Consider the following 23,580-nt stretch of genomic DNA (forward strand, 5'->3'; position numbering starts at 1 on the left):
TGTGTCACGCTGAGCGACGACCAAGAGGGTGCCCGTGGGACTGACGTGTGCAATCCGAGCTGCTTTGTTTACGGGGATTTGTTGTAGCTGGAGAAGAGCAGCCGCCAGCACGCCCGGGGTCGGGGTTTGGATGCGGTTCCCCTGCAGCCGGGAACCTCCCGCTGTGCCCGTCACAGCGAGAACCACGGAGCTGTTGGGTGGTAGTAGCATGGAAGCGTTTGACATTGGCATATCATGAGGTTATTAATGTAGACTAAACCAGTTTCTTTTATACTCGGCGGACTTTTTTTGTCTGAAGTTTCATTACTGTCTAGCGCTCATTTTCAATTAAATAAAGACATATTTCTCCTCCGAAGGGGTGGCGGTCCTCAGTCTAACCTGGTGCAACAGCACACGCGCCTGGCGTAGCTGCTCCTGGGGGTAAAACACTGAGTGAGTGGAAAGAACAAACTCACCATTGCCGGGTCTTCTTCGCATCGATTCTCGATGTTGATTTATAAGGCTTAAAACCACCTTTAGCAGGCAGTGGTGCTCTGGAGGAGCGGAAGGCTGCTGGGGGGGGAACTGGGGCAGGATGGCGACCTCACCTCGGCCTGGGAACCAGGCACAGCTGGCTCCGCAGGGGCTGCTTGAACAAGGAGGAGGCGGTGGGGGCAGCTTAAATTCTGCCTCCTGTTCACTCACAAAGTTCTGGGGAGTTTTAACTCTCGAGGAGGAGCTCTGCAAGTCCTGGTACTCCAGGTTGTGGACAAGCAAGCCGAGGGGCCGGACGCTGCTTCACCCGAACCCGAGTGCCAGGCACCCAACCTGGAACCGGCCCTTCCCGCCCCTGGGGAGAGCAAACCTGCATTCGGGAGGGGAGCTGGGGCGGTGGAAGGGGGGATGGCGGCACCCGGCCCGTTGGCTATTGCACCGGGGGAGGGTGAGCAGGCTGCGGGGGAGCGGAGCTGAGGGAACCGGGAGGGAACCGGGAGGGAACCGGGACGGAGTCCGTCCCCGCCCCGGCCCCAGTCGCTCTGAGCGTCGGCGGAAGCGCCGCAAAAACGGCTACGTCACACGCTCCGCCCCGCCGCCGCCGCCAATGGGGAGGGCGCAAGGCTCCGCTTTAGCCAATGAGCGAGGGGGGCGTGGGGAAGAGGCGGGAGCAGCAGCGGCGCGGGGAGCGGCCCCGGGGGCGCGGCGGTGCGGGGCTGTGGGGGGCTGTGCGGTGCGGGGCTGTGCGGGGCTGTGCGGTGCGGGGCTGTGCGGTGCGTGGGGTTGCCTTGCGCTGCGTTACTTTGCTCCGGTTTGCTCTGCTTTGCACCGCTTTGCACCGCTCCCGGGGCTGCCCCGCATGCAGCCCGCGCCGCGGCCGCCGCCATGGAGGAGGAGCAGACGTGCTGCGTGGTCAGCATCTCTGGCTCCCCCGGTTCGCCCCAGCCGGGCGCTGGCCCCTGCAGCTGCAGCGGGGTGGTGCTGAGCCGCGGCCCCGGGCTGGTGCTGTGCCACGGCGCCGGCTTTGCGGCCTTCCTGCGGGATGGCCCCGCCGCCTGGGCGCAGCCCCGCGCCCTGCTGCCCGATGCCTTGCAGCCCTCCCTGCGCCTCCTTGTCCTGCACCCCTCCGCGGGGCCCCGCGGCACAGCCCTCAGTCGTGATGCTCCAGCAGCATCGCGCAGCCCAGCCGGTGCCTTGCAGCAGCACGAAGCCCAGCTCCTGGCCCTGGTGCCCTGCAGAACCTTCCAGAAGGCGCTGGCTCAGGCGTTCGGGCAGGCGGAGCCGTGGCGCTTTGGCGAGGAGGCAGCGGGGGCCGACCCGCGCGCCCTGCACTGGTTCGCCTGGCTGCGGGTGCCCGGCCTGGACGCCCCTGCGGGCGGCTGGACGGCGCGGGCGAGCGCCGGGTGCCTGCGCAAGGGCCAGGCGCTGCTGGCCTGCGGATCCCCCTTCGGCGCCCTCTGCCCCGACCTCTTCTTCAACACCCTGAGCAAAGGGGTGGTCAGCAACATGGCCGGCGAGGAGAACGCCCTGCTCCTCACCGACGCGCGCTGCCTGCCCGGCACCGAGGGCGGCGGTGCCTTCTTGCCGTCCGCCACTGGCTCCCGCTTGGTGGCCGTCATCGCCGCCTCCTTCTGCTGGAAAGGTGCCGAGTGGGTCGGGCTCACCCTGCTCTGCTCCCTCGCCGCCATCCTGCGCAGCAGCGCCGGTGTCCTGGACACCGCCGGGGTGGCGGTGCCGCCGGTGCCGGGGCGGGTGGCCGCGGTGCAGGCAGCGGGAGAGCAGGACCCGATGGGCTGGGTGGCGCTGGTGGAGTGTGGGGGGACGTGGGGGTCAGGGGTGCTGCTGTCTCCCCGCCTGCTCCTCACCTGCCGGCATGTGGTGGAGGCCGGTGACCCGCTCTGCGTGACACCAGCGCCTGGTCCCAGCCGGTGAGTGTGGCTGCGTGTGTCCCCTCGCCTTGTCCTCATGTCCCCCTGGCTGTGACATCTCCTGTGCCGTGTCCTTAGGGCCGCCACTGTCCTCAGCGGGCGCCTGGTGTTCGCCACCGAGGAGTCTTCCCCCTTCGACGTGGCGGTGGTGGAGCTGCAGGACAGCGTGCCGGGCTTCGTCCCCCCGCGCCCGGCACACACCTTCCTCCCAGGTAAGCATCCCCTGGGGACATGGGGTGCCGAGGTGTCGGGGTCTCCCCCGAGCACCCACCTCCCGCCTCCTCCCCACCCCAGGCGAGGAGGTGAGCGTGATGGGCTTCGGGGCGCTGGGGCGGGCGTGCGGCCCCTCGGTGACAGCGGGGGTCCTCTCGGCTGTGGTGACCGTGGCCGGGCGCCCCGTCATGCTGCAGACCACCTGCGCCGTCCATGGGGGCTCCAGCGGCAGCCCCCTCGTCTCCTCCCGCAGCGGACGCCTCCTGGGTAAGCTGGGGGGTCTCCTGTGGGGGGTCCCCTGGGTGTCCCCCGGATGGCCACCGTGACACTCCTCTCGCCGCCAGGGATTGTGGCCAGCAACACCCGGGACACCAGCGCGGGGACCACCTACCCCCACCTCAACTTCTGCATCCCCATCACCGTCCTGCAGCCCCTCGTCGCGCGCTACCGATGCACCAGGGACCCCAACGCCTTCACCGAGCTCAACCGGGCGGGCGAGGGGGTGCGGGCGGCTTGGTGGCTCCAGCGGCAGCCGGGACCCCCCAGCAAGCTCTGACGCCCCCGTCTCGGGGGTTTGTCCCGGGGCAGAGCTGCCACGGCCCCTCTCTGGCCCCAGTGGTGTTGCGGCCGAGCGCCTGGCCCCCGTGGGGCTAGTGGGGGGTGGGTGTCCTGGGGTGGGGGACACACCGTGGTGCTTTTGCCAGCTGCTGCCGACACCAAATTGGGGGAGCGCTGGGGGTTTGTTTTATGTCTTTTTTCCCTGGAGCCATAAACACTGTGAGCTGAGGTGCTGGTGTTCTGTGACAGCAAGCGGCTGGGCGGCAGGGGTGCGCGCGGGGGGGTGGGTTGCATTGGGGGGGGTTCCTATAAGGGATGCTTTGGGTCAGGGTCTTGGTTGGGGGAGTGCAGAGGGGGTTAGTTTGGGGCTGGGGACACATTTCGGGGGGACCCTGTGGAGGGAGGCCAGATCCAGCCCTATGTTGGCTCAGTGTGGGACCAAACCCTCCCAGCCCTCCCTACCTGGGGGGTGGCAGCTCCTGCCCCCCTAAAAGAGGGGAGCAGCCCCCCCAGCACCCTGTGCGGGGCTGGCGGGTGCTGCTGGGGGATGCGGGTTTATTTTTGCAGGGGGGAGCGACGGGCGTGCGAGTGTTTGACACAGCACAGGGTATTTATTTCACAGCTGCTACACAACACGGGGGCCGGGGCAGCCGCGCAAGCACAGCACGGGGAGCATTGCGGGGGGCGGGGGCGCAGCTTCTCTATGGGGTTTTCTTTGTTTTTAATGTTTTTCCCACTTTTATTAGCTCCGCGTGCCCGGTTGAAGACCACGCCGCAGCACGCTAGGCCTACAGGGCTCTACCCCGAAACAACAAATAAAAGCTCAAATTCGCACAAGTGTGGCCCCCCCACCCTGCTCACCCCCTCCTCGGGCGAGCGCCCCGACACCCCGTCCCACACGGGGCCGGGGTGGGGGGACACGCACCCACCCCATGCCCCTCCGGCAGTGGGGGGGTCACAGGGACCCCCGGTTGGGGGGCTGCCACCCGGCCGTGCCGCTCGCCGGGCTTTCCCGCTCCTCTACCAGATGTAGCCGCCGTCGTCGCCCTCGCCTGCTTCACCCTCCTCTTCCTCGCCTTCCTCGCCCGCCTCTTCTGGCTCCTTCTCCTCCTCGTCCTCCCAGCCCACGCTGCTCCCAAAGTCGCCTGAAAACCCTGCCGCCTCCTCTGCGGGGGCGAGGGGCAGGGGCTCAGGGCCCGATCCCGGCGCTGCAGCCCTCTCCCCGGGCGGGGGGCGCCCCCCGGCTGCCCCCCGGCGCTCACCGCAGTCGGGGCTGCCGTGGCCGCGGGTGCCCGTCAGCTCGGCGCCGTGCTGGTCCACGCACCAGCACTCCCCGCCGCCTGGCTCGCACTGCGCCCGCCGGTAGTACCCGTCCTCATCGCAGCTGGGGATGAAGGTGCCTGCAGGGAAGCGATGACCCCCACCCAAACACGTGCAGTGCAAGAAGAGCCCCCCATGGAGCTCCCTGTCCCTCCCCTGCCCGACCGGGGAACAGGGTCCCCGGAGCCCCAGCTCACCCGGCTTCATTTTGGCTACTTCTTGGATCTGAATCTTCTCCAGCTCCCTGAGGCAGGGCGGCTCTGCAGCACCCCCACATGCCGCTCTTAGGGTGGGCGTGCAGCCCCCCCGCAAAACATGGTGTGCAACCCCCAGACCCTGCATCACGCACCCCCATGACCCCAGAGCCTACACGCCCCCTGCCCGCCCAGTGAGCAGCGCCCCGGCCCCACAGCGTGCATCCCCCTAAATCCCGCGGCATGCGTCCCCACAACCCTGCTGCGTGCATCCCCCCGACCCCACAGCCTACGCTCCCATTCCCACGGCAAACCCCCCACCCCACGCATGCACCCCCTGCCCCAGCATGACGCACTTTCCCTCCAGAAGCAGAAGCACCACTCGGGCGCGGAGACGCGGCCGTCCCTGGAGGTGTCGCAGGAGTTGAAGAAGGAGCGGATGCAAACTTCGTACTTATCCAGGTTGATGGCGGCCAGCTCGGCCGCCTCCAGGAACAGATCCCCGCTGGTGTCCAGCCGGGCGAACATCCACCCCACCGCCTCCTTGCAGCTGGCCGCCACGCTCCTCTCCAGCGCTGCGGGGCAGGATGTGACCCGTGGCTTCCTGGCTCCCCCGGGAACAGCCCCCCGTGTCCCCTCCCCGCATAGCAGGGGGCTCTTACCGGTGGCAGGGCTGGCGGGGAGGCCGCCGGAGCCGTTCTGCTTGGCGTTCTCCCGCAGGAGCTGGAACCAGTCGCGCAGGCGGTCGCCCAGGTCGGCCAGGTCCTGCCCGGTGCACGGTTCTGGGGGGAGTCCAAGGGGGTGGCGTCAGGCTGGGCAGGGCTCATGGACACCCCCCTGGCGTCCTCTGTCCCACTCACCTTGCTTGCCATCGCCGGTGGGAGCGTGCGGGGTCGGGCAGGGGCACTGCCCCTCGCACCGCACCGTCAGCTGCTTGCTGGCCAGGCACGCCTGCTGCTCCAGCTTGCACTGCGGGGCGGCAGCGGGACGTCAGCCAGAGAGGGGACACGGCACGGCGTCCCCCTCCCCGTGGCGAGCTGCCACCATCCTTACCGCCGAGCTGTAAGTGTGGCCGTCGGAGCCGCAGACAGCGGCGAGCGGGGCGGCGTGGCAGGGCTTGCAGCCCCCGTGGCCCTTGGCGCCCGGCAGCTTGATCCTGCGCGGGGTGAGAGGTGCGGGAGTGCAATGCTGAGCCCCATCTCCACTGCTCAGCCCCGTCCCTGCCACCCTCCTACCTGTGCTCCAGCTTCTTGCGGCTGATGCACATGGCGCGCTGGTAGCCCTGCGCCACACACACCTTGTGCCGGCTGCACTTCACCTTCTGGCAGGGGTCCTTGGTGGTGTCCAGGGCTGGGGGGGCAGAGAGGGGATGGGGCAGGTGGGGGTGCAGGGGAGACCCCCCAGGGGAGCCCCGGCAGCGCTGGCCACAGCCTGGCCCAACACAAAGCACCATTGAGGCTGCAGCTGGGCGGCCGCCACGGCGCCAGCTGCCGCTTCCCAGCACACAGCGGCCCCGGCACCGCTCCCGCCGGAAGGAAAAAAACCAAGGGGGGAGCAGGCAGAAGTGTCCCCCCCCATACTGGCTGGCACTGAGTGCATCCTGCATCCCATCCCATCCCAGCCCAGTGGTACCTTCATCCCCGGGCTGGTTGTCCTCCCAGCTCTTGATGTAGTCATCCTGCAATTGGGGGAGAGCCTGGGTGAGTGCAGGTGGCAGGAGAGGTGACACCGGGCCGGGTGTGCCACCATTCGCTCGAGGCCACCAGCCTGGCATCGCACATGCCCACCCGGGCATCCCCCGCGCTAGGAGGGGAGCCAGCAGGGGTGGGGAGCAGCCTCCTCCCCGCAAAGTGAGCTGCTGGCGGGGCGACACAGCGCCGGCAGCCCCGGATGCTCACCTCCACCTCCTGGCACCGTGACGGCGAGACGGCCCAGCCGACACCAAAAGAAAGACAGAAAGATAATGAGTGCCCACTGTCAGCCCTGGGGAGCCCAAAGCCCCTGCTGCTGGCCCCAGCCCATGGTGACGGACACCCAGTGCCTGCTGGGTACCACGACCTTCCAAGGTGCCCAACGCTCCCATCACCAGCCCCCAGTACGACCAGCATCCACAACCAAGATGCTCCCCCACCTCTGGAGAGATTAAACCTTCCCCCATGGCCCGGGAAAGGCAAGGAGCAGGGAGGGATGGGCAGGAGGAAGCTCCCAAGGTCCCTCGCGTGGCCAAGATCCCCGTGGGTGACAGCCCTTGCGCTGCCACCCCAGTTGTTCACTACCGAGCCCAGGGGGAGCAGGGGAAGTTGGATGTCGCTGCTTGTGGAGACAGAGCTGCTCCCCGGGGGCCCCAAAAGCATCCTGGGGGCGGGGGGAGCGATGGGGCTGAATGCCTGCCAGCAGGCAGCATGGCTCGCCCCTGGGATGCTCTGGGGTGGATTTTGTGACAATAAGGCAGGAGCATCGCTGCCCCCCTGGGCGGGCGGGCAGGGTTTAGGACGGCAGCTCGGAGCTGCGGTGCGGGAGGCAGCTCCGGAGGGGATGTCTCTTCCTCCGGCACGGCGACGTTTGCACCGCAATCGATAGCCCGCGTTCCCGTGCCATGATTAGTAACACTGCGGTGCCCGGCAGCTCCCTGCGGCGTGGCTTTCGGCACGGCCACCGGCCTCCTCCCTGCCACACAGTGGGTCGCGCTTCTCCCCCCGCACTGGTGCTGCTGGGCTGAAAAACCCACAAATCCATGGGATTTGCTTATTAATCTGCGCTAACCGCTGGCAGGGCCGCAGTCCCTGGCCCTGGCACAGCTGGGTGGGCTCCATGTGTGCTGCTAGAGGGGTGCTGCCAGTGCCCAGGGATGGGGGCCTCTTGGCTGCGAGCCCCCCCAGGGATGCCCGGATTCGGGGGGGCACATCCACACGTGCTCCCCCTTGAGCATCCGCAGCCGGCCGAGGTCCCGTGCGCCCAGCGCTGGCGTTGTCCAGCAGGTATGTTGCTGGCAGGGGTCTCCAGGGAGGCATTTTTCCCATCCCTTGCGCCCTTGCCAGTGCTCTGTCTCCCTAACCGGTTTATCTGGGGAGGTGGGGGTGTCCCCCGCCCTGCCCACGGCAGGGCACATCTCCCAGCGGCGCATCCTTGCTGCCAAGGTGAACCCGAGTGCGCATCTGAACAAAGACCGGAGGGGCTGGCTTGGGGTGGGGGGCGGCTCGACATCTGTCCCCTCCCTGCTCGGCTGCCGCAGGTCCCCTAGACCCCCCAAGATGGGACCGCAGCGCCGTGCCCCCACCCTGGAGGACACGAGCTGGGGGTAACGTGGGGGCAGGGATGTAAAGTGAGCCCAGGAAAAATCCCCGACTGCCCCATAAAATTAAGGATTGGAGCTAAATGCCATTGAGGCAGCTATTAAGGGCTGCATAAAAGCAAAGGGTTGCTGGCTCCTGAGCCAAATGTGCCAGGTCACCTGCCATCGCTCTGGCACCCTTTGCATCTTCATCCTCACCCTCTCCGCCTTGCGTACCCCTGTCCCCAGGGACCAGCACCCTGCTGAGCCAGGGCTGGCCCCTGCTGTGGCACCCCGCAGGATTTAGGGGTGTCCAGAAAGATGTCTGTGTCCCCACCTGCACTGAGCTGTCACCAAGGGGCTGAAGCCATGGCACAGCCCTCCCCACTGCCCGTGAAGGGCAGGCAGGGCCTGCCTGCACCCCTGCCTGGGCCCTGATGTGCTGCTTGGGGAGAGGGTGCAGGGGACAGCACCCCTGGTCCCTGGAGAGGTTGGCTTTGGTGTGAAGCCTTGGCCACGGTGGCCTTGGCATCAGCCACGCCAGCTTTGGGGACAGGCACGGTGGCATCGGGCAGGGTGATGATGGGCAAGGTGGCCTTGGCGCTGCTGTAACCGGGGAGCATCCCCCCGGGTACCGGGGCCGGCAGCCGCCCACGGCCGCGGCGGGATGCAGGCGGCGCCGAGCATCCCCGGCCGCCCGTCACGGGGCCGGGCCCGGGGCCTGTGCCGGGGTAGGGTCGTGCTGCGGAAGCCGCAGCGGGGGCGCGGTGAAGGTGGGGAAGGGGCTCCCGGTGCCCGGCGGCGCGTCCCGTCCCGTCCCCCCCCGCCCGCGCCCGTCCCCGCCCCCGACTCACGTCTCGGAAGCGGTTCCAGTGCTTGATCCTGCCGCCGTACTGGGAGATGGAGGAGAGCCATTGCTCGTCCTCCATGAAATTACCGGGGCTCTCCCCCGCCGCGGCGGGGCCGGGGCCGGTGGCGGGGCCGGTGGCGGGCCCGGGGCCGGCGGCGGCGGCGGGCAGGAGCAGGGCCAGCAAGGCCAGCAAGGCGCGGTGCCCGCCGCAGCCCCGCATGCTGCCGCAGCGCCGGGGGGAGCGGCGGGAGCGGAGCGGCGGGAGCGGTGCGGTGCGGTGCGGTGCGCACGGGGAGGCGCCGGCGGCGAGTGCGGCCGCGGGGCGGCACCGGGCGGCACCGGCGGGAGGGGCCGGGGCGGGGCCTCCGCCGCGCCCGCCGCACCTGCGCGCCCGCAGCGGGGCGGGGGAGCCGCCGGCACGGCACGGCCACAGCCCCCGTCCCTGCCCTGTCCCCGTCCTGCAGCCCGTACCCCTGGTCCCCTTCCAGTTCCCGTCCTGCACACCCCGTCACCGCCCTGTCCCCATTCTGCATCCCTGGTCCCTGCCCAGTCCCCATGCTGCGTCCCTGGTTCCTGCCATGTCCCCATCCCACCTCCCATATTCCCTGACGCGCCCCCATCCTGCATCACTCACCCTACATCTCTGGTCCTTACCGCGTCCCCAGCCCACGTCCCCCATCCCTGCCACATCCCCATCCTGCATTCCCCTTTTTTACTATGTCCCCATCCTCCATCCCTGGTCCCTGCCCAGTCCCCATGCTGCATCCCTGGTCCCTACCATGTCCCCATCCCACATCCCCTGCCCCTGCCACCCCCCATCCTGCATCACTCACCGCACGTCTCTGGTCCTTCCCATGTCCCCATCCCACGTCCCCCATCCCTGCCACATCCCCATCCTGTATTCCCCATTTTTACTATGTCCCCATCCTGCATCCCTGGTCCCTGCCCAGTCTCCATGCTGCATCCCTGGTCCCTACCATGTCCCCATTTTTCATTCCTGGTCCCTACCATGTCCCCATCCCACCTCCCACATCCCCTGTCCCTGCCACACCCCCATCCTGCATCACTCACCCCACGTCTCTGGTCCTTCCCATGTCCCCATCCCACATCCTCCATCCCTGCCACATCCCCATCCTGCTCCCCCCATCCTGCATTCCCCATCTTTACTATGTCCCCATCCCATGTCCCCTGTCCCCATTCTGCATCCCTGGTCCTGCCCTGTCTCCATCCTGTGTCCCTGGTCTCTGCCCTGTCCCCATCCTACATTCCCCATCCCATGTCCCCTGTCCCCCTACCCTGCATCCCCTGCCATTGTTGTGCCCCACCCTTCATCCCTATCCCGTATTGCTATCTTCTGACCCCTGTCCCCATCATTTATCCTCTGTCCCTGCCACGTCCCCACCCTGCATCTCCCTGTCCCTGTGATGCCCACCCTGCGGTCCCATCCCTCAGCCACCCCAACACAGCATTTTGGGGGTCCGGCGGAGAAGCCAGGCCCTGCCCCAAGTGAGGCCAGGGAGCAAGAGCAGGGCGGGCAAGTTTCAAACCACCACTTTTGGGTTTTCCCCTCCTCTCAGCCAGCGAAAGGCGGACAGGGTGGGCACAGAGGTGCTTGCAGGGACATGTCCATTTTCCTGGATGGTGACAACGTACCCCGGCTGCAGCTGCGAAGCAGCAGCGTGGGCACAGGGCTCTGTGTCCCCGTTGCTCCATCACAGCTGCAGATGGGGAACTCCCAGCACACACAGGCTGCATTTAAGAAAACAGTATTATTTTCAACTTTACAGTTAATGGTGAGCTGTGTCCTGCCCCGGCTCCAGCAAAGCTCGCTGCCGAGCAACATTACGGCATAAAACAACTTTCTCCTTCCTCTGAGCAAAAAGGATGCGGGGATCTGCAAGCGGGGTGCCCAGCCTGCCACGCTGCCTACATGGGGGAAAGAAGCAGAGCTGCAGATTGCAGGTTTAACAAGTTTTAGGCAAGTTCTAAACTCTTAGGTTGTACCTTGCAAATCCATAACTCTGCCTGGTTTGACAGGATTTCAATTCATTCGTGCAGGACCACGCATAAAACACGGTCTTATCATGCTCAATATAAGCTGTTCTATTTAAGAATAATGATAGAAAACTCTTGGTAAATCCATGGTGGTCCATTTTTTTCTGGCCCTAACCCCCCAAAAAAGCAGAAGGTTTGTTTCGTTTACACGAGTAGCTCCCTTTGTGCAAGAGTAAGGGGGTACAACACCCAAATTCTGCCCTTCTCGTTTGCATAATAAGCATCTTTGTTTCAAAAGCACCACAGGCAAAGCAGAGCTGTAACTCCACCTGACTCACGTGCACCCTTAACATTATACAAGGGGATCAAGCGAGGTGCAAGTTTAAACACACGCACAATGATTTGCTGGATCACAGCCTAACCTTCCACTCTACAGATGAGAGGAAAAGAGCAGAACCCTTAATTCTGCCCAGGGATGGAGCTGTGAAGTGAATTTAGCTGTGCCAGGCTAGAGCAAGGGGATAAGCCGCTTACCGCTGAAATTCAACCGACTTCCAAACAGTCACAGAAATAATTGTAATTAAAACATGTCTACATTAGTGGGACGCAGAGGAGTGAGCTCAGGTTAGCCCTTTGCTTTGTAGAAAAGCCATGTTTGCCGGGTCAAAGCTCTCCCCATGTTAAGGTGGTGGCAAGATAAGTCCACCTCGATGAAGAACACCTCGGAGTGGCCAGTGTTAGGTGACAAGGTGGCAAGCAGGCGTGACAGAAAGGCCACCAATGCCCTCTTAACGTGACAAAGCCGGCAGGGAGCAGCTTCCCGAGGTGCATCTCCCCTTCCTGCGGCAGGCAGCGGGGCTGGCGGCTGCACCAGCAGCTCGTTGATCTGTTCTTCGGGCAGCTGAAAAGATTTGCCAAGTACCTCTTGAGGCTGGCGGAAAGATGACAGCGCCGGTGTTAAGTGCTCTCAGTACCTCCTCGCGTCGGGCTGCTCTGCTCGCAGAGAGAACGGCTTCCAAGGCTCTTCCTCCTCCGCTCAGAGGGCACAAGAGCATTTGTCTGCGAGGAAAAGCAGAGACAAAAAGCCCAGTGGTTGCAACTGGGCAAAGGGGAACTAGCAAAACCACCGACAATTTGATTTGCCGGCAGGCTTGGAATTGCAAGCAGAGATGGGCAATTTGGCCTTGGAAATGAGGGGAAAAAAGCAAGCCCCCCTGAATCCTGCCTGCCTCCCACTGGTGTTTGCACATGCAGTCAGAGCACGGCCACGCAGCCCGCTCACTTCAGGAGGGAAGAAACGGGATAAAAACCTCCTAAAAATGATCATTCGTACAAGCGGGTGCTGCCGGAGCAGCCCTGTCCATGGCTAACACGCGCTCTGCCTCGATGACAGTTCGATTCCACATTCATGGCAGCAACGAGGAACAAGCAGCAGCAGCTGCTGCCACCACCGGTTTGTTGCGAAACAAGTAAACACCAGCATTTTCCGTGTTTCAAAGCGCTCATCCTTGGGCAAGTTGAAAGCGTGTGTTGCTGTCCTTACCAAACAGGGAGGTTTACATGAAAAAAAAAGTCATCTTCAGATCTCTGAAGGATTCACAATGGTATCAAAGAGTTTTGCGCTTCTTTTAATGGAGAAACCACCTACAAGGCATATGTTTTTTAACACTCTCCAAAACGGTCACCGGAAAGAACTCTTACCATAAATGCTTTCTTATTAACATAGTTGTGTGCTGGAAGTTTAATTACAGAACCTATCAATGCAACAGGAGATAAACACTTTGCTTTTGAAGGGATTTAATGTGTTTGGAGATGTACATCACACAGGCACGCTGCTGGAGATCCAAGCAAGGCCTGACCTCAACAGCATTAAATCATGCTCCAGGGAGCTCTCTTTTTAAGAATAAACTTCCTTCTTCTGAAGTAAAGCCATGCTTAAACTTCAGTGAGTCCCCCAAAGCCACCTGCACCAGGCTTTCTAGTTATCTTCTTGGAAAACAAACAGGCAACAGACAACAAACTGGCGACTTCATGATGTTCTGGTTAAACGCCACGGTTCCTGGCTGCAACGTGCAGTGGAGGGGCCATGAGGCGTCCCCGTCTGGAGTTCCCGGTTCCTGTCCAAAATTCGCGTCCTATGAAAACACGTTCCAGCGACGAGCAGACCCGCTGTGGCGGCCGCGTTGCTGTGTCAGAAGTTCAGCTGCCCAGACGTCGCGTAGTAGCCAGAGGCGTCCGAGGAGAACCTCTGGGAAAGACGCACTGAGTCCAGCTGCACCTCTCCGAAGTGGAAGTGCTCAAAGAGCTAAAAAAGAGGAGAAAAACCATTTGAGGGGCACCTAGAGAAACGCAGCCAGCAGCCGGGCCATGGGTCTCTTGCAAGAGCCTGCCCTGCAAAAAGCCCCTACTCGTAGACTTGTTCTGCCTTTGACAAAACTAGTATTTAAATCACTTTTCCCTCTAGAGTCTGTAAAGCAAACAGAGTGTGAAGCGAACATCTTATCTACAGCAGCAGTTGCTCAAACCTTCCCTACCTCGCTTTCTGCCTGTGTGTCATTTCGGGAGCATGGGGAGGGTGTTCACCGCCCCAATTCCACCACCTCGGGGTGGCCCTTGGGGTCGCGGGTTCCGCAGGGGCGAGGATTGAGGCCAGGATGTTTTTACTAATCCAAGCCACAGGATGGATGACTTAGAGCGACGGCTCAGTCCTAATTCAAACTAGGAGGCTCGAGGCGCAAGGCTCTTCATCCCAGCACTGACCCTGCTTTGTTCAACAAACCCTTCTTTGTTCGGCAAAGACTCGAGTGCAAATTAACGAAAGCAAAGCAACTCTGGGACCCGGGGGGCGTGTCTCTGCTGATTAATCCAATCTATGAAGCAGACCAAAAAAATGACATCAGAATTTCTTCTGGGGAATTTCAGCGGTATTGCTGGAAAGGCATCGTGTCCAAGCGCAGAGCGCTCCTCCCGTTCCATTAAGTCGCAGGAAATGGCTCTACCTAGAAACATCAGTCGTGCCTGAGCAAAAGCTTTTCAGCAGAGATGCTGATTTCAAAACTCCGCTTAACGGGAGCGCTGCGAGTCACCGAGGGCCTGAGCAGCGACATCTCCACGCCACAGAGATCTCCAAAATGCCCATTCCATCTGTCTCCTATTGGATTTTCTATCTGTCCCTGCAGGTGTCAGCTCAAGCAAGTCGAACACCCCTTCCTACCATTACAGAAGGCACAAACCCTAATGGCCAGCGAAAGCCAATGCATTCATTACAACATGTCCTCCTAGAGCCAATGGCGCATCAATTCCTCCATACAGCAGATGATCAAAACCCCAAATACCTCATTAGCATCTGAAAGGCTGCACTTCTCCTCCTCCAGAAAGGCATTTGGCTCTGCCTGGCACTGATTTGGGCATGACTGCTCTTTTGTTGGCTCTCCCAAGGGTATTCTCCTTTGCAAATATCCTTTTTTTTTTATTGCAAGGGGACCAGCTACATCCACAAAGGACAAATGTCTTAGGGCAAGCGATTCCCTGCCCATCTTTAGGGCAGAGCAAGCAGGGCTTCAGCCAGGGAGCCCCACCGAGGTCTGCGGGCGCTGCGATGAATCCGGCCCCGCTCCAGCCTGCCAGCTCACCCAGACAGCTCTCCACTCAGGATTTGGCTGAGGCCAGCAGTTCCCCATGGACACCCGACAGGCAGGATGGATTTCTGAAGAGAAGGGGTATTTATGCGTGCAGAGCCAGCTCTCGGCGGTCTCTAAGCCCCTGCTTCGGTTTGAAAGGGCTGCAGCTGCAGTCGGACGTGCCGCAGAGCTCTCGCTGCCAGCTGCCCCACCAGGGACCACCTCCTCCTGCTCCTCCAACCTCCTGAGTTCAAGCCACTTCTGCAAAAAGCACCTGGGTTAGCACAAATACCACGAAAAACTGGGTTTCTCTGCACTGGACCATGTAGTGTGCCCACCTAGGAGAGGCAGTGGGCAGCATCCAGCTCACCTGCACCTCATCCTGCCTTTGGGGTGACGCTTGTCCCTTATGGCCCCCAGCACAAGGACGTACTTTGCACAGGGCCCGAAGTAATTCACTGCTAATTGCTCAGGCTCATATTAAGCCGCAACTGGCTGCCAGTTCTTCCCAGCACATACTTGGCAGGAGCCAGGTGCCTTGCTATGGGGGTTGCACAGGTCCCCATCCCAGCAAGAGGTCCCTCCACAGCAGCCTGGTTTTGGGGGACACCGTGTGTGCGGCTAAAGCGGGGCACCTCATTGAAAAGGAGTTGTGCTAAGGGAGCGTCTCAAACAGGGAGAGGACGAAAAGAGAGAAGAGAAATGATTACAGCCATACAAACTCCATTTTATACAATTAAAGATTTATACAATTAAAGATTAATTCTGTTCCCAAAAGCCTGCGTAGTTCATGCTAGAGGACTTAGGATAAAATGTCTCATTAATAAGAGATGGCAGTAAAAAGGGGGTTGGTCTCCTTTCTCTTTTGGTTTTGGCTGATCTGGGAGGGAAGGATGATTCCCAGCTCTCACCCCAAACCTTCACACCTCTGTCCGACAAAATGGTCATTCCTATGGACTCTCCTTTCCTTCACAGAGAGCTCTCCACCCAGGAAAATTGTTCTCTTCGTTCCTAATGGAGCTATAGGTGTGCTGGTAAGCAAGGAGATACGAGGAGAAGGGGGACAAGAGAAGGGGGACAAGAGAAGGGGGACAAGAGAAGGGGGACAAGATGCGTTTATTTCTGTAGAATGAAACCTTTGTAAACACGAAGAAACCAAACCAAACGCTGGGATGTGCCGGTCCCATCAGCAGCCCTGGAAGTCAAACCTTTACACGAAACAACCAAAGAAAGAGTCTTTCAGATGCTTGTATATATTATCTCTGCACACCACAACCTGTTTTGCTTACAAAACACATGTACTTCAAAGCAAAATCAGTTAATGAGACAAACCCCCGTCTTGTCTCAGGCACATGGGAGCAGAAAGACAATCAGAAAATCCCAGAAGACCCTGCCCAGGTCAAGGGCTCTCCATTTGTACACTGCTAGGAGTGAAGCAAAACCCTTGTACCAAAGCACTTTGTATTCCCTTGGCTTTTTTAAGACCTACCATCTCCCATGTGTCCGAGCGTGTGTGTGTTTCCCAGGGAGAACGCCGCTGGAACTATTGATTTTCGGTAATGTAGCTGTACTTTATGAGAGCAAACATGCTACAAGATTTAGAGGACAAGCACTGCCATTTTTTTCTGCTCTCGTTTCAAGCGGGATTCTCACGACGCTCCCCAAGGGCTCCCGCGACAGGAGCCACCGTGGGGATCACAGTGGGGAGAGATGCCCCTCAAAACATCATCCTCCGAGACCCCCGGAACACCGGGAGCTGGCTTCCCACCACAAACGCATCCTGCGCTCAGGTCCCTGGGGGCCTGGGCAGAGATTTCAGAAGGCTGAGCCTCTGCTTTCGACTTCCACTTCTATTTATCTTGGGGAAAAGCCAAGCAGAGCCGAGAAGGATATTTATATCTCCCCCTCTCCCCAGCCACCACGGAAACGCTCTGGTTTCAGAGGAGGCCTGTAGCGCAGCTGATGAAATGCCTCCTATAAAAGCATTTCAGCATCTTTTAAATCCTGGGCAAGGAAAGAAGATACCTGGAGGTTGTTACGCTCCGTGCGCAAATGCTGATGACCCCAAGACTTGCCTAATCCCCATCTTGTCCCTCCCCATGGGGCCAAGGACCCACCTTTCGCCAAAAAGGCTGCATGGAGTGGATGGGGAGCAGCCGGGGGGAGGCAGAGGGACGAAAAACGCAATCGCCCGCCCGGTTACTGAAATCCGTGTCATTTGATTGGAGTGGGACGTGAGGCTCAGCAAAAGCACGGTAATTCTATAAATCCAAACACGCTGAAGGATTTATGTCCTTGCTGCCTAAAGAATAAATAAGAGGTTGGGGGTTGGGTGTTTTGTTTTTTTTTAATATTATAAATGAAAATGAACCTGATGGAGGTAAAGGTCAACTTACGAGTTCAACATCACGCACGCTGTGCAAGCTACTAACTCCCATCAAGGGAATAGCACTTACCGGACTAAGTGCCCCCTGTCTCCCTGCTGCCTTCCCAAATTAAATTAGAACCCAAGAAGGAAAGAGCATTGTTAACTTTTAACCCCGGAGCCAGCACCTCTAAAGCAAACGAGCCGGAGATGTGCCCTGTCTTTCAAACCACAGCCAAAGGCTGGGGAAGCGCTCGGCGAGGGTGCCGAGAAGGACACGGCATCTCCCACGGGAGCGCCATCTCCATTTTCGACCCCAAAGCCGTGTATTCTGAGCCAGGAAAAGCCAGCGGGACATCCGTCATTTTTAACACTCCTGTTTCTCTCGTTTAAGGCAATTCCCTTCAGATGTTGGAAACCCTTCTTCCTCCAAGGTCCGTTCCACTCCGTTACCCGCAAATTACGCGGCAGCGCTCCCTCGGAGGGCAACAATCATTTTCTGAGGGGAAAAAAGAGGCCAAAGACTTGTTTTGGGAGAGAAAGAATCACACATCGAACCACTCACTCCTTGCAAACCTGAGCCAAAAACACACGTTCAAACTTCAGCCCCCAAACCACAAGAACTTATCAAAGGCAGAGCAACAGAATGCCTTTTTTTCCGCATGTTTTCCCCCGTTTTGCCTAAGCCTGTGAAGTAAGATTTACCGAAGCACAGTAGAAATAAACGCAAAGTGGGGCGATTCCTTGATGAAGCAGTTAAAACGTGTGTCTTAAATGCTGTTGTGCTCCCGAGAGCGGGTATTTGTCAAGCAGCCACCCTCGGGGGCTCGCTTCTCGCAGACAATCCTCCCGGAATGAGACGGCACCTTTGTGTTCAAACCTGGAAACAACAGTAATAAATCACGGCGCTAACCCACGTAAGGACAGCAGCGACGCGTTTCAGCTCTGCTTGTGAAGAGCAGAGATGCCAACGCAAGCCGGTGCTTTTAAATCACCTGTCACGGGCTCAACAAGCGTGAGAAATATTAATGGATTCGCCTGGAGAAGCACTGGGCAGCGCGAGGACAAAGTCAGTCCAGACAAGGCAAGGGAGTGAGAGGTATTTAAAACTTCCTTCACGTAATCTCTGGCTTGCACTCACATTGCCTGGCCTGGATTTTGCTGCTACCATCAGGATTATTGATCAGTTTTTAAAGCCTTACGCTGTTTACTGTAGTCAGCCAAAAAAGGACCCATCCTGAATTAATAAAAAGTCCAAGCAGTTCTGCCGAGAGCCTCAGTGCCGAGGGAGTGGTGATTCACTGCAACGTCTTGCAATAGGAAACCACCACCAAAGAGCAGCACTATCACAGGATAAAATGCATACACACACATATACGTATATACCCACAGAGTCTGTGCGGAGCTCGCTTTGTTGTGAGCTCCGGCCGCAGAAAGCAGTGCCGTAGGGTAGGGGTATTATTGATTAACGGTACAAAACTGTCCCCGGTGAATCAGCGCTGGCATGTAATGTCATTAGCCTGTGACCAATCAGGCTCAGAAAGCCGGCTGCCCTCAGCAGGGAGCTGAGAGGGCATCCTGTTTGCTGTATCTGCAACGAGCACAGAAATCAGCAACTTGTGAGGCGCTGCGGGAACCCACGGCAGCGGGTGAGCTCGCTGTCGATCCCGCTGCGCAGCCCACGCTGAGGATGGGATGCCGGCAACCCCTTCTCCTCTCTTTGGCCCGGGTTGAAGGTGTTTACCCAGAAAAACGTCCCTTCTAGGAAGGCATACAAACAGGCTGAGCGCCACTCGTCTCTGCCGCACGCAGGGTGGCTTTTGAGCGGCAACCCAGCGCTGTGGCCGTGCGAGATCGCGCCGGGAATGGGGGTCCAGCAGCAGACAGCAGCGCGGAGAGAACTCCAACCAGGAGATTAAACTCAAGCTTCAGAGGAGCCGCAGGCTTTATGGCTTCATCTGCTCCGCACACAGCATCCCGACGGGCAGCAGCGGTGAAGGAAGGAAGCAGCTCGGGAAGCCGAGAGGGACAGGAGGTTGCTTTCTGTGGAAATCAGCATGCTACGGTGCTGTTATCCCCTTTGGGGAAGGGAAGGAGCAAATAAAATCCCAGGCGCTCGCTGACAAGCATGAAAAAGACTAAGCGGCATTTCTGAAGAGTTGCCTCAGCACTTGAGCAATGAAACCTGTTTGTTTTCAGGCTCTCGGAACCCTCCCCTGGATGCAAACGCAGCAGAGCACAACCCAACACCTCAAACCCTTCTTGCACCATCTTCCTCTACAAGGAAGGGGAGCGGCCCCGACAGGATCAGACCATGGGGTGCGACTTGCCCAAATAAACATCAGGTTATCTTCCCAGCTCACAAGGGATGATACATTTGAATTAACACGTGTCCACAGCTTGGGATGGAAAACACCGCAGACAACAATCGCTCTTCCAAATCATTTGGCTAAAGCGCAACCGCGGTGCACACGCCGGCTACGGTAGGGAAGGTGCCGGCTCTTTGGCAAACTGCTGTGTTAAAGAGCTGATACCAGCATTAAGAAAAACTGAGTGATAGAAGAAAAGTTCCTAATGGAAAAAACACGAATGGATTAAAAATAAAAATAATAATAAAAAATTTAGAAATTCGAAAGTAAGACTCAGAAACACTAAGAAGTGTCCACTGAACTCCAGCAAACTCTGTCCGTCAGAGCTCCCCGAATTAACCTTCTTTGCTGCACAAACCACAGTCTCCAATCCCACTTTTGGGGTCCCACCTACCTGCTTAACGTGCCTCTTTGCTGCCAACTCCCCCACAGACCTGTCGGGGCCTCTGGGGTCTGAACAGCGTCCCTGCTGCTCCTTGGAGGCCGATGCATGAACGCAGCTCAGCGACGGAAAGCTGCTGGTGAAAGAGGGACCTCGATGCCCAGCCTGCCCGTGTTTTCTTGTGGCTTTGTGCATTTATGCTATCAACACCACCCCAATGGTCTACAGAAGGCTGCGACATTCACAGCATCCAACAGCAAAAGCTGACCCAGTTCCCCGGCACTGTCAGAGCTCTTTCTTTCTCGTCCTGAGAAACACATCAAAACCCTTTCCATTCGCGACCTAAAATCTCCCAAACTACGACTGACCAACCCCAAAACACATCCCCTGGTGGCTCCCAGAAGATGAGACACAACTGGGCAACGTGTCGGGATCCGTGGAGTTCGTTCCGTTAATGGATATTTTTAATTCCATTTTCAACTTTCAAAATACGTTTTCCGAAACAGTTCGGTGCCAAAAAAAGAATTATCTGGCTCTTCTATTATTCACTCTGGACAACCCTCCGCCAACGATTATCTGTCAGGGGTTTAATTGCGCTTGGAAGCTCGCCAGCAATAATGCACGAGAAGTGTCGGAAAAGCAGGTAGATGGGCACCCATCGCGAGCAGCAGCTCTTCCCGGCATTCCCCACCTCCTTCCTCTCCTCTCCTCTCCTCTCCTCTCCTTTCCTCTCCTCTCCTCTCCTCTCCTCTCCTCTCCTCTCCTCTCCTCTCCTCTCCTCGGCTTTGTAAAGGACGGCTGGCCAGGCACCCCACATCTCCAAGGCTCAGCCATGAAGCTCGGCGGGTGTTCTGTAAGTGTGCAGCTGGCTCTGGAGTGTCTCTCCATTGCAGCAGCGAGTCCTTCCATCCCAGTAACGCCAGGAGCAGCCCTTCCCCTCTTGTTTTCTTACAACTGCTGGCAGGTTTTAAAAGGCGGCAACGGAGGCCCTTTCACCTCATCTGGGAAAAACCAAGCATGGAGGCTTCAGGAGGGAGAAAATCTGGCCATAAAAGCCCCAGCAGCCTGTCTTTTGGGAGCATGGCTGATCTGTATCATAAGCAAAGCACTAACTCCTTTATCATTCGCATTCAGCTTGCTGCTAGCCTTTTATATCCACGAGCTTCGGCATGAACCACCAGGACCTGAAATTACAAGCAAGCGAGCATCTTGCGTTACAACGAGCCCAACACAGGACGCAAGTCAGGAGCGTCTCCTCGTGACACGGGAAAAGCTCTTCCAATTAAACCACTGGTGCCATTGCTCGGAAAGCAAAACCCATATAACTATTTATATCTGGAAAATAACCAGCAATATAAGAGCAAGAAGCACACGTGGAGTTTGGGAAGAAAGATCCTAAGTGTATATAATAGGTTTCTTTTTTGTGTTTTTACTTTACTGGGACAAAATAAACACCACGTAAATGCCAAGAAGCTTTCGGTATGTTCGTTAATGCCATCTCACGGGTGCTTTTCACCTAGTAATCGTAAAGCAACAGGCTGAAGGAAGGACTGAAACAGGTCATCGGCTCCGCTGTCCTCCCCTCCAAGGCGGGAGGAGCTCCTTGGTGGCAGATCCTGGACTAATGTCTCTGCTCCCTCAAAGCAGCCGGGCCCCCAATTCCTCCAGCTCCTCTAGAGCAGCACTTCGTTATCCTTCCCATTACAAACATCTTCCTAACACCTCATCTCGTGCTGCAATTTAAGCCCATTATTTCTCATCCTACTATTAGAGCAAGGAGGACAGGGTATCCGCTGCTGGCAAAAGCTTTCACATGCTTAAAGAGTTTTTCCTATGTGTTGTCCTCCTCCTGCCCTTTATTAGCCTCAAAACAACTCTAAGTCTTTCAGCCTCAGCTCGTAGACATTTTCTAGCCCTCTGATTATCTTATTGTTGCCTTTGGGGCTCTTTGTACCCACTCACGGCGCCCCAAAGTAGACAAACACTTGAGCTATGGGCTGAGTGCTTAGTGTAGCACTCCCTCCAGGGTCTCCCCTCCTTCACAAGCCAAATCTAGAAATGTTCCTGCCACTTCCACACTGCAAAACCTTTTCTTCAGCTCAGGGTTTTGGGTCCGTTCCCCCCCTGCCACAAATCCATGAAAATTAATGCGCCTGAGGCAATCAAACCGTAGTTGCTATGGTGAAAGGCGTTCTGCAAACTAAGGAACAAATACAAGTGGGACATTTGGAGGTTACCGGATTTCTGCACATCTTTCAGACAAGAATAAAACCAAACCCTCCATCACGCTGAAGGCTCTGCTAACTTCCCAGACCCTGCTACGCCTCCAACATGAGGGATTTACAGGACAACTTGTTTAAGGAAATTAATAATCAAGCACTGCATTTCTCCCAAGAAGCCTCATCCCCGTGGCTCTCAGAGCTGCCTATTCTAGCAAAGGCAGCAACAGCTTTGGCTTCAGCTTTGCTGCAGAGATGCCAGGAGGCTCGAGCCGCACCTGGGAACACCAGGACAAGGAGCTCCCATCAATGTGACCTACTCGCTATGCTCACCAATCCACTAAGAGGAGGAGCCAGCCACAGAGCCAGTAAATTAATTCAGACAGACCTGGGAAATATCCGGCAGGAGGGTCACGGCTCCTTTGGGACGATCTGCCTACTTTCGCTAATCAATGTGTTCTTTTCTTCTTTTTGCACTTAATGTGCTGGGTCCCTGTCTTCTATTAAGATGCTGCCGTAATTCAACCCCTGCCAGCTCTGCCAAGAAAAATAGCCCTCTTAAGATCAAAGAGGTGAGGCTGGCTGGTGGCAGAACAGCAGCTTCGGGGAAATGAGGAGGTGGGATGCACATCGGGTGGAGGCAGAAGCACCCATGGCACCTCCAAAGGCACCCACGGCACCTCCAAAGGCACCCATGGCACCTCCAAAGGAATCCATGGCACCTCCAAAGGCACCCACGGCACCTCCAAAGGAACCCACGGCACCTCCAAAAGCACCCACGGCACCTCCAAAACAGCTGAGCTGGAGAGCACTGCGGTGGTGCAGGCAGCCCTGCCTGGAAGGAGCAAAAGGCTTCAGACACTTTATAACCCTCTCAGCACATCCTCTCTCTTCCAGCACTCACAGCTCCTGATGGAATTAGTCAGAGAGGTGCTGAGCACCTCTCTGAAAAAAGAGGTTTCTCCCCTTTAAGGCAGGGTCACCAAAGGGATCCCTGTCACACGCACAACCCTCCTGCACTGCGCTCTCCTGGCGCTTCTCTCAATGCTTCCAACGCCGCCCCATCGTGCTGCTCCGAGGCCCAAGCACTCCAACAAAGACATCTTCTCTCTGTTATCTAGTCTGATTTTTCAAATGCCACTTCAGATTCCCATTTCACCGAATGCAAATAGCATGAATAAGCACTTCTTTTTTTTTTTTTCCTGAAGAATATCGTTTGTAGGAAAGCATTTTCATGGCAACTCTTATTTAATCTCCTTTTTTCCCCCAAGATCATACAAACGTTGATCTCCAGTCTCATCTGCTCAACTGTCACATCCTCCCATCCCACCGTTGCTCTAATTGCACACTGCTGAGCCCCCTCTGCCGCTGCAGTGTCCCTCGATAATGGCAGGATCAGAACTGAAGGCAAAAATCCTCTCCTTTGCAAAGCAGCGTTACAGCCTTTCATTTCTGCTTTTGATTCCTCCGTAGAACCGAGGCGAGGAAAGCACCGGCTTATTTCTGACACAGTGATGTTGCATCACAGTCTCTTATTCAGTCTGCCCTCACCCCACTGGATTTTTGTTCGGTATTTTTAACTCTAAACTTTCCAAGCAGCCACCTCCTGCGAGGTACTTGTTCCAACTGACAGCCCTACTTGGGATATATAGATATATATATATTTACCGCCTCACTGAGGATAACAAGATGTTCCTACCTTTTCCAAACACTGGGCAGTCTTGATCCTCACCGAATGCCGGTTCTTTGGACCTTTGATTTCACCTCAGCTTAAAAATACACCAGGAAAAGACTCTGTCTCCTTAAATTCACTAATGAAAGT

General features: G+C 58.1%; 3 protein-coding genes across 4 annotated transcripts in view; 1 reads left to right on the top strand and 2 right to left on the bottom strand.

Moving 5' to 3' along the window:
* The first annotated feature begins 1,184 nt into the window (after window positions 1-1,184).
* On the top strand, window positions 1,185-3,214 carry TYSND1 (trypsin like peroxisomal matrix peptidase 1). The gene is made up of 4 exons (XM_080347672.1): window positions 1,185-2,402; window positions 2,481-2,614; window positions 2,697-2,882; window positions 2,960-3,214. The coding sequence occupies exons 1-4, from the start codon at window positions 1,360-1,362 to the stop codon at window positions 3,169-3,171; spliced, it is 1,575 nt and encodes a 524-aa protein (XP_080203798.1). The 5' UTR covers window positions 1,185-1,359; the 3' UTR covers window positions 3,172-3,214.
* A 979-nt stretch (window positions 3,215-4,193) lies between these two features.
* On the bottom strand, window positions 4,194-9,028 carry SPOCK2 (SPARC (osteonectin), cwcv and kazal like domains proteoglycan 2; the record flags this gene model as incomplete). Its single annotated transcript, XM_080347761.1, has 10 exons — window positions 4,194-4,339; window positions 4,436-4,573; window positions 4,691-4,753; window positions 5,044-5,262; window positions 5,350-5,469; window positions 5,548-5,656; window positions 5,741-5,843; window positions 5,923-6,037; window positions 6,320-6,374; window positions 8,813-9,028. The coding sequence occupies 10 exons, from the start codon at window positions 9,026-9,028 to the stop codon at window positions 4,194-4,196; spliced, it is 1,284 nt and encodes a 427-aa protein (XP_080203887.1).
* A 3,307-nt stretch (window positions 9,029-12,335) lies between these two features.
* Window positions 12,336-23,580, bottom strand: part of ASCC1 (activating signal cointegrator 1 complex subunit 1) — a 35,929-nt gene continuing 24,684 nt past the window's right edge. For both annotated transcript variants that reach the window (XM_080347793.1, XM_080347794.1), the window contains exon 10: window positions 12,336-13,108. In XM_080347793.1, coding sequence (XP_080203919.1) covers window positions 12,995-13,108 — 114 coding nt within the window. In that variant the 3' untranslated portion in view covers window positions 12,336-12,994. The remainder of the gene's footprint in view (window positions 13,109-23,580) is intronic.

The sequence above is a fragment of the Nesoenas mayeri genome, assembly GCF_963082525.1.
Source record: "Nesoenas mayeri genome assembly, chromosome: 7".
NCBI classification, from domain to species: domain Eukaryota; kingdom Metazoa; phylum Chordata; class Aves; order Columbiformes; family Columbidae; genus Nesoenas; species Nesoenas mayeri.

Bases quoted from the DNA above. Each gene is read 5' to 3' on its own strand.
- TYSND1 (XM_080347672.1), top strand. From the start codon at position 1,360: ATGGAGGAGGAGCAGACGTGCTGCGTGGTCAGCATCTCTGGCTCCCCC. The intron at 2,403-2,480 runs GTGAGTGTGGCT...CCGTGTCCTTAG, and splicing joins CCAGCGCCTGGTCCCAGCCG to GGCCGCCACTGTCCTCAGCG. The intron at 2,883-2,959 runs GTAAGCTGGGGG...TCTCGCCGCCAG, and splicing joins CCGCAGCGGACGCCTCCTGG to GGATTGTGGCCAGCAACACC.